This window comes from Marmota marmota, unplaced genomic scaffold (assembly GCF_001458135.2).
Source record: "Marmota marmota marmota unplaced genomic scaffold, marMar, whole genome shotgun sequence".
Lineage (NCBI taxonomy): Eukaryota > Metazoa > Chordata > Mammalia > Rodentia > Sciuridae > Marmota > Marmota marmota.
Genome location: NW_025999949.1, coordinates 992816 through 1002950, shown reverse-complemented (window position 1 = coordinate 1002950; position 10135 = coordinate 992816). Strand labels below are relative to the sequence as shown.

At 34.5% G+C, this 10135-nt stretch overlaps 1 protein-coding gene across 1 annotated transcript in view; it reads left to right on the top strand.

Moving 5' to 3' along the window:
* The window catches only part of Stk3 (serine/threonine kinase 3), a 266131-nt gene that overhangs the window by 4033 nt on the left and 251963 nt on the right, over window positions 1-10135 (top strand). The window contains exon 2 of the mRNA XM_048801896.1: window positions 3498-3626. Within this exon, the coding sequence (XP_048657853.1) occupies window positions 3610-3626 (17 nt within the window). The 5' untranslated portion in view covers window positions 3498-3609. The remainder of the gene's footprint in view (window positions 1-3497; window positions 3627-10135) is intronic.

The following is a 10135-nucleotide window of genomic DNA, read 5'->3' as shown; positions in this document are numbered from 1 at the left end:
GCCCCAATTGGAGTGGCGGCTCCGCTCCGCCCCCTCTCCAATTGGGGCCACACGGTCACCACGCTGGCGAGCCGCTGGGCCTGCTCCGGGCGCTGGCAGCGGCCCGGCATTAATATGGAATTTTAAAGATCAGATTGTGTTAGACTATGTAATAGTATCTTTCAGAGAAGCTGTTCGTGTGTGTGTGTGTGTGTGAGAAAAGCTAGAAGTGTGCTTTTAAGTGATTTCCAAAAAGATTTATTAGTTCATCTCATAGGCATGCTCATTAATATGCTTGAACAATTTTGACTTTGTTAGGCAAGTGACATCGGTCCAACTCTTTGGCACAGTTAGGGCCATTTATTTGGGAAAAGGTAAATAGTAGATATGAATGGAGTGTCTTTTTAAAAAAATGTTTTCCATTGTAGTTGTACACAATACCTGTATTTCATTTATTCATTTTTATGTGGTAGTGAGGATCAAACCCAGTGCCTCACACATGCGAAGCAAGTGCTCTACCACTGAGCCACAACCTCAGACCATGAATTGAGTGTCTTGATGAAGAATCAGTATGTGTATGCGGAGGAATAATTAGCATGATTTCAAAATAATAGTAGAGAAACATACAGCATTTTTTTTTTATACTGGGGATTGAACCTAGGTGCACATTACCATTGAGCTACATCCCCAACCCTTTAAGATTTAAAAAAAAAATATTTGAGACAGACTCTTGCTAAGTTGCTGAGAGCCTCCCTAAATTGCTGAGACTGGCCTTGAGCTTGGGTTCCTCCTGCCACAGCCTCCTGAGTAGCTGGGATTACATGCATGTGCCACTGTGGCTAGCTAATATATTGCATTTTGAGCATAGAGAAAAGAGGGTAGTATTTAATGGAATGATAAAATGTAAGAAAGCCTGTAAAATAATAAAAGGTACAAAACAGTATGAATATCAGCTTAAATTAGCAAGAACTAGGAAAATGAAATAAAGGGAAAAATATAAAATAATAAACTAAACATAAGATGTAAGGAAAAAATTAGTGTATTTTCACTGAATGTTAATTCTCATTGTAACAGTTTGCTAAAGGATAAACTGTTGGAAAATTAAAAATGTAAAACCTAGCTAGCTTTATGTTCTGAGCTCCATGTAAAACAAAAAATGGAAATAAGAAGATATTTCCTGTAAAAATCACTTAAAGAGAGGTATGCATGAATAAAAAACAAAGAAGGAGTGTCAAAATTTATATTAGATAACTTAAAGTTAAATGGTTCCTGCTAAATAAAAAGGGACATTAGGTAATGAAATCAAGGACAATTTATAACAAAACTTTTGTGTCACATAACACAGCAGGTAAACTTATGATAGAAAAGCTATTAGTAATATCAGGAGGATCTAATAAAACTATAATTGTATAGGATATTTCAGTGTATTTCTTCCTGAATTGGACAGATATAATAGGAAAAGAAGATACAGCGATATTTAATGTTATTGCCTGTAAGATGGATTATACATGGATTATATATATTACATTTATATGTGTGTATATATGCATATATATGTCTGTATGTGTGTATATGTATATATACACATATGTAAATTAATGTGAGAATCTATCTGTCTCCACATTGCATTTTTCCTTTTTGGGGTATGTTTGTAGACTGAAAAAAAATGACAAATTTTATATATAGGTATTTTTCCAGGTCATATTTTCTGATTATAGTATATTACATTAGAAATAAGTAATTATGAAATGACAGAAATTTCACTAATTGGCAATTAGTTTGTACAGTGTGATGAATATCAGAAGCTCAACAGTAAGCCACTGTGCATCTTATGTCTGCCAGTGTATTTGATACAAACACATCTAGAGAATAATGATTTCTTCTTTTTGCATTCAGCTTTCATGCATGTTTTTCTCACTGGCAGATATTTAACTAGGAACCATTCAGGGAAGGAGATTCTGGGAAATGGAGTTCCCAGCTTTTCTTTTGCAGTGCTGAGGAGTCCTTAGAAAGGAGTGATGTTATTGCTTATTTGATAATAGAATATCTACCACTGAATTCTATGTTAGTTTTTGAGGAAATATGCATATAAATGCCTTTTCAAGGAAGATATATATATATATACACACACCCCTATCCAAAAGTGACTTTGAGTATAAAATTGAATGAGAGTACTTCGGAGGGGCTAAAGAAACAGGAGATGGGATCAAATTCATTTTGTTTAAATAGTTGGTTTACTACTTGTCATTTTTTCACTTGTTTTGAAAGATTGTAAGTTTGAAAGTGATTTTGCATAGGTTCCCAATGTTAGGAAACATCCCAGATCTGCCTATGACTTGTTGTTTTTTCTCTTCTGTGGAAATGATGTAGTGTGAAGACCATGATTTTTGGAATCAGAAAGTCTTTGAATTTTGAATTTGCTAGTTACTGGTATCTGATTCTGTTTCCCCATCTTTTGATGATGATGATATTATTTTTTTCATAATTGGGAGGGATGAATTTGATAATACATGTAAAACATCTACCATAGTACCTGGTATCTGCCAATAAGAACTCAGCAAATGGTAGTATTTTTTATCCTTATTTTCTGTTTCATACTAAATTAAAAATGAGTTGTTCTCTTATTTTTTTTTACTTTTTAAAACATATGAATTTTTTTTTTGGTGGTGGTTGTTCTTTTAGGGTTCCGGGGATTGAACTCAGGAGCACTTGACCACTGAGCCACATCCTCAGCTCTATTTTTTATTAAATTTAGAGACAGGGTCTCATTGAGTTGCTTCGTGAGACAGGGTCTCACGAAGTAGCACTTCGCCTTTGCTGAGGTTGGCTTTGAACTCATGTTCCTCCTGCCTCAGCCTCCAGAGCCACTGGGATTACAGTTGTGTGCTGCTGTGCCTGGCTTAAAACACGTGAATATTTAGTTGGCAGAGTTTCAGGAGTTGAAACAGAGGCTATTTTTCAGCAAGTGACCATTAAATACTATCTCATTTATCTGTGAGTATGTGTTCTTTCTCTTGGGGAAAAAACAGTGAAAGGAGCTGAGGAGACCTTGGGTTGGTATTGGTAACTCAGGGAGAACCAGAAGACTGAAGATCTCCTGCTTCTCTAACTTTGGCTGAGGGTTTCAGATGCTCTTAAGTACTGCGAATAGAGGTGGGACTTGATATTCTGGGGATTATTTTGCTTAACATTACCCTTTGTCCTAACTTGAGACTTTGAATATTTTAATATACCTTTCATTCTTTTTAATTTCCATTTATATCTTCTTAATGCTGCATTTGAGTTGACAAACCGTAAGTCTTTTTCTTTCATTCATAAAAAATTGCAACTCATTTTATTAATTTGATGACTGTAAATTTATAACTGAAGCAATAAATCTAATTCATTAACTTTTCTTGTTTACTTTTGGTTTTTAGCATTTACATAGTGTTTTTAAGCTAGAAAACACTACAAAGATTCAAGTAGACTTAATAGCTATGGTGTTTGCTGGGAAAAAAATAACATCTTGGTTTTTTTAGGTCTTATGGAAGTGTTTTTAAAGCAATACATAAGGAATCTGGTCAAGTTGTCGCAATTAAACAGGTACCTGTTGAATCAGACCTTCAGGAAATAATCAAAGAAATTTCCATAATGCAACAATGTGACAGGTATGAAGAAATTTTATTGTTTTGCTTATCTTCATTTTCATGAATTTTATGAATAATGTACAATAATGTATTTCTTTGGATACGATATTTTTCCCCCTGACATCCCATTGGAAGTGAGATTGGGGAAGGTGAAGACATTTTTTAGGATTGTCTTTTGGATTTATAGTTCTTTGCTTGTAAAGTATAAATATTATAGCCTTGAGAAACTTGTAATGAAGAAAATACTCAAGCAATTTTCCTATTACAGGAAAAATTTATGGATGAAAAAGAGTTTTTGATGTTAATATTATGTAAATATTTTAAACAAATTAAAAACAGTCCTATTTTATGTAAATATAATTCATTCAGTAAGTGTTTACTATGTACCTATTTGATCAGGTACTGTGCCAGGATCTAGGAATACCAAAAGAACTAAGGTCATTTTTTCTTGAAGGATTGGTAGTCTAGTTGGAAGGACAGATATATAAGTAAAAGTTCTAATAGCATAGTCACACACAGCACTGACTGATGTGTGGAGTTTATGTGAGAACAAGAAGGCAGGGCACCTTCCTTTAGCCAGTGGAGTTAGGAAGTCTGGAATGCTGAAGAAGAGTTAATTTGATGAAGTAATGAAGGGGTGAGAGATTAAAGAGAATTAAAGGTAGAGAGAAAAAAACAGCTCACGGGGCTGTGCTGTTTTGATAACACGTAGAATTAATTATTGGAGTAGGAAATATGCAGGAGAGATTGGTATGAAATGAGATTGAAAAGTAAACGGAGCTGATGATAAAAGGTCCTATATGCAGTGTTAAATAGCATGTTCTTTATTCTTTAAAGGATGTAGAGTGTGTAAATTAGGATGTTGTTTAGCCTGTAGTTAATTAATCAAAGAGAGACATGTTATTCTCCTTTAACAAACAGTTTGAAGGTAGGATTGTATAGCAGCAATAAGATAATAGCTGTGTTTCAGGATGCTTTTCTATACTTTTTACTCTTAGCCTATGATATTTGTCTTTGTGTTTTTATTATCTCATGGCTATAAGAGGTCTGCTCCAGACCAAGCCTAATGTTTATATTCCAGACAGGTAGTAGAAAGGAAGAAGGGGTAAAGAACTTTCCTAGAGGGCTGGGGCTGTAGCTCAGTGGCAGAGAGCTTGCCTAGAATGCGTGAGGCATTGGGTTCAATCCTCAGTACCACATAAAAATAAACAAATAACATAAAGGCATTCTGTACAAAAAAAAAAAAAATAAAATAAAAAGAAAAGAAAATAACTTTCCTAGAAGCCCTCAGCTTATGTCTCTTGTTAGAATTATCTCACATGGTGACTTAGAGCTGGTAGACTTAGGGGAGTCTGGATACATTGTCACTCTCGTATCATATAAGAGATCCATGGAATATGTTCTCTATTAAAAGTGTATAAGATCAAAAACCAAAGGTCAAATGTTTTATCTGGTATATGGTTGCTGATCCATGATTTGGGGTGGTGGGGGGCTAGGAAAGAATGGAGAAACTTTGGATTAGGCAGAGGTCATGGGGGCAGGGGTGTAGGGGTGGGAAGGATAGTGGAATGAGGTGGATATTATTACCATATGCACATATATGATTGTGTGAATGGTGTGACTCTGCATCCTGTACAGCCAGAGAAATGAGAAGTTGTGTTCCATCTGTGTACAATGAGTTGAAATGCTATCATGTAATGTATAACTAATTAGAACAAATAAAAAAATGAACAAGATCTATACAGATTGTCTCCAATTGACTATGGTTTGAATTAACAATTTTTCAACTTTACATTGGTACAAGACCAATCAGTACTTTGAATTTTGATCTTCCTGGGCTAGTGATATGCAGTACACTGATTCTGGCTCAAGTTAACAGTAGATTCTGAGCTACACTTCCTAGTCAGCCATATGGCCACAAGGGGAAACAGCTGATACTCTTTCAGTGTATTAGTTTATTGTGTTGTTAAACTCGTTCATCTTATTTGTTAAATTTTGCTTTTCTTTAGAGTAGTCTTTATATTTAGGTTATGTTAAATATTGTTCATTAAGCCTGTATAACTTGAAATTTAAGTAGTAATAAAAAATATTCCCCAGATCAAAGCATGTAATTAAAAAGTATTTCTAAATCTTGCTATTAATTTTGTAACTTTAGGAGGATGTAGAAAAGGAAAGACTTGAGTGTAGAATAGTGCTGGGTCAGTAAGGTATGCTTACTAATCACCTGGTGCTATTATTATTTTATTATTGTTAAAAATTCAGCAACTAGTAGTATACTTTATTTTTTAATTTTTATTTTGGTGGTGCTGGGGATCAAATCCAGGGTCTTGTGCGTGCTGTACGTGCACTCTATCACTAAGCTATATCCCTAGCTTAGTGCTATAGTTTGGAGATTTTAGGTGTCAAATATTTTACCTATTGTATATCTTTTTCTCTAATCTTTGTACATTTTGGAATTTGTCAACTCTTGTTCAGATTTTAATAATAGTATCTTATTTGTTCACTGTGCCTTTCAGTTTGCCTCCTCCAACCCATTTTCTTCCTGAACTTGGAGTGATCATTTTAAAATACAGATCGAGTCAAGCCATTGCTCTTCGTTGCCTGGATAAATTCATTTTTCTGAGGATGGCATACAAGTTGGTTCTGTTCTTAGTGCTTTATGCTTTCAGTCTCTTGCCTAAATTTCTCTCTTTTTTAATATTTATTTTTTTTAGTTACAGATGGACACAATATTTTATTTTTATGTTGTGCTGAGGATTGAACCCAGTGTTTCACGCATGGTAGGCGAGCACTCTACCTCTGAGCCACAACCTCAGTCCCCTAAGTTTCTCTTTTAAGCCCTATTTTACTTGTATTTTTCATCTTTTCACTCCTATGTTTCTTGAAGTTCATGAATCTTGGATCCTGCCACAAAGTGGTTATCAAGTACTTGTAGTTCCTGTCTGAGCAACTCAAGCAGTCTTCACATTTGAGGTTCAATAGTCAAAATTTTAATCATCCCAGAAAGAATTTCTAATTCCTGGTGGGCTAATGGCATCATCATATATTTAGGTTTTTATTTATTTTTAGATATAGTACTGAGGATTGAACCCAGGGTCTTGCACAGGCTTGGCAAGTGCTCTACTATTGAGTTACATCTCTAGTTCTTTTAAAAAGTGGTCTCCCCTTGTGGCAACCAGAACTAGGTGTCTGGTCTAGAACTTCTGGTCCGTCTAGTTAGTTTTTCAACAGCAAAACTGAAAGTTATCTTGATTCCTTTTTTTTTTTTTGGATGGTAATGATGACTTATAGTCCTTCTGAAAAGTCTTCAGTATCTTTTTTCTTCTCTTCTTTAAGAGAATTATATTTTAATTTCTTAGCATCCATTACAGTACCTAGTACTATACGTATGGATATGGTATATATGAGCAGTATAGGGAATAGCATTATAGATTGAAGGGAGGGAAATCAGGTCCTTGTTCTTATTGTACATTTAAAAATTTTTTTCTTTAAATATGTTAGTGCTTTCTTGATTTATGTGATTGTTATTTGAATTTCTTTAAAATTTTTTATTTATATATGACAGCAGAATGCATTATAATTCTTATTACACATATGGAGCACAATTTTTCATATCTCTGGTTGTATACATAGTATATTCACACCAATTCATGTCTCCATACCTGTACTTTGGATAATAATGATCATCACATTCCACCATCATTAATAACCACATACCCCCTCCCTTCCCTCAACCCCTCTGCCCTATCTAGAGTTCGTCTATTCCTCCCATGCTCTCTCTCCTTATCTCACTATGAGATATTAGCCTCCTTATATCAAAGAAAACATTTGGCATTTGGTTTTTTGGGATTGGCTAACTTCACTTAGCATTATCTTCTTTAACTCCATCTATTTACCTGCAAATGGCCATGATTTTATTCTCTTTTATTGCTGAGTAATATTCCATTGTGTATATATGCCACATTTTTTTATCCATTCATCTATTGAAGGGTGTCTAGGTTGGTTCCACAGTTTAGCTATTGTGAATTGTGCTGCTGTAAACATTGATGTGGCTGTGTCCCTGTAGTATGATGTTTTTAAGTCCTTTGAGTATAGACCAAGGAGACGGATAGCTGGGTCAAATGGTGGTTCCATTCCCAATTTTCCAAGAAATCTCCACACTGCTATCCATATTGACTGCACCAACTTGCAGTCCCACCAGCAGTGTATGAATGTACCTTTTCCCCCACATCCTTGCCAACACTTATTGTTGTTTGTCTTCATAATAGCTGCCATTCTGACTGGAGTGAGATAAAATCTTAGAGTGGTTTTGATTTGCATTTCTCTAATTGCTAGTGATGGATGAACGTTTTTTCATGTATTTGTTGATTGATTGTATATCATTTTCTGAGATGTTTGTTGAGGTCCTTGGCCCATTTATTGATTGGGTTATTTGTTTTTTTGGTGTTTAGCTTTTTTCTTTATATACCCTAGAGATTAATGCTCTTTCTGATGTGTGAGGGGTAAAGATTTGCTTCCAAGATGTAGGTTCTCTATTCACCTCACAGATTGTTTCTTTTGCTGAGAAGAAACTTTTTAGTTTGAGTGAATCCCATTTATTGATTCTTGATTTTAATTCTTGCACCACACGAGTCTTATTAAGGAAGTTGGGACCTAATCCCACATGATGAAGATTAGCACCTACTCTTTCTTCTATTGGACACAGGGTCTTTGGTTTAATTCCTAGGTCCTTGATCCATTTTGAGTTGAGTTTTGTCCATGGTGAGAGATAGGGGTTTAATTTCATTTTGTTGCATATGGATTTCCAGATTTCCCAACACCATTTGTTGAAGAGGCTATCTTTTCTCCAGTACATGTTTTTGGCACTTAGTCTAATATAAGAAAATTTTAGTTTTGTGGGTTAATCTCTGTGTCTTCTATTCTGTACCATTGGTACAGTCTGTTTTGGTGCAAATACCATGCTGTTTTTGTTACTATTGCTTTATAGTATAGTTTGAGATAAGGTATAGTGATGCCACCTGCTTCACTCTTCCTGCTAAGGATTACTTTAGCTATTCTGGGTCTTTTATTTTTCCAGATGAATTTCATGATTGCTTTTTCTATTTCTATGAGGAATGTTGTTGGAATTTTGATCAGAATTGTGTTAGATCTGTATAGTGCTTTTGGAAGTATGGTCATTTTGATAATATTAATTCTGCCTATCCAAGAGCAAGCATCTTCTAAGGTCTTCTTTGATTTCTTTCTTTAGGGTTCTGCAATTTTCATTATATAGATCGTTCAACTCTTTCATTAAGTTGATTCCTAAGTATTTTATTTTTTTTTTTGAGGCTATTGAAAATGGGGTAGTTTTCCTCATTTCCCTTTCTGAGGATTTGTCACTGATATACAGAAATGCCTTTGATTTATGGGTGTTGACTTTATATCCTGATACTTTGCTGAATTCATTTACTAGTTCTAGAAGCTTCTGGTGGAAATTTTAGGGTCTTTTAGGTAGAGAATCATATCAGCAAATATTGCCAATTTGAGTTCTTCTTTTCCTGTGTGTATCCCTTTAATTTCTTACATCTGTATATTTGGTCTGGCTGGTGTTTCAAGAACTATGTTAAATAGAAGTGGTAAAAGAGGGCATCCCTGTCTTGTTTCAGTTTTTAGAGGGAATGCCTTCAATTTTTCTCCATTTAGAATGATGTTTGCATAGGGTTTAGCATAGATAGCCTTTATGATATTGAGATATGTTCCTGTTATCCCTAGTTTTTCTAGTGTTTTGAACATAAAGGGTGCTGTATTTTGTCAAATGCTTTTTCTGCATCTATTGAGATGATCATATGATTCTTTAAGTCTGTTGATGTGATGAATTACGTTTATTGATTTCCATATATTGAACTAACCTTGACTCCCTCGGATGAATCCCACTTGATTGTGGTGCACGATCTTTTGGATATATTTTTGTATTTGATTTGCCAGAATTTTATTGAGAATTTTTGCACCTATGTTCATTAGAGATATTGGTTTGAAGTTTTCTTTTTTTTGATGTGTCTTTTTCTGGTTTTGGAATAGATATTGGCCTCACAGAATGAGTTTGGAAGTGCTGCCTCTTTTTCTATTTCCTGAAATAAATTGGAGAGTATTGGTATTAGTTCTTCTTTAACGGTTGTAGAACTTGGCTGTGTATCTGTCCCGTCCTGGGCTTTTCTTGTTTGGTAGACTTTTGATGGCGTCTGCTATTTTGTCACTTGAAATTGGTTTGTTTAAATTGTGTATACCATCCTGATTCCATTTGGGCAAATCATATGACTCTAGAAGTTTGTCGATGCCTTCGATATTTTATATTTTTTGGAGTACAAGTTTTCAAAATAATTTTTAATTATCTTCTGTATTTCTGTAGTATCTGTTGTGATATTTCCTTTTTTAATCACATATGTTAGTGATTTGAGTTTTCTCTCTCCTTCTACTCGTAAGCATGGCTAAGGTCTGTCAATTTTATTTATTTTTTCAAAGAACCAACTTTTTGTTCTGTCAATTTTTTTAAT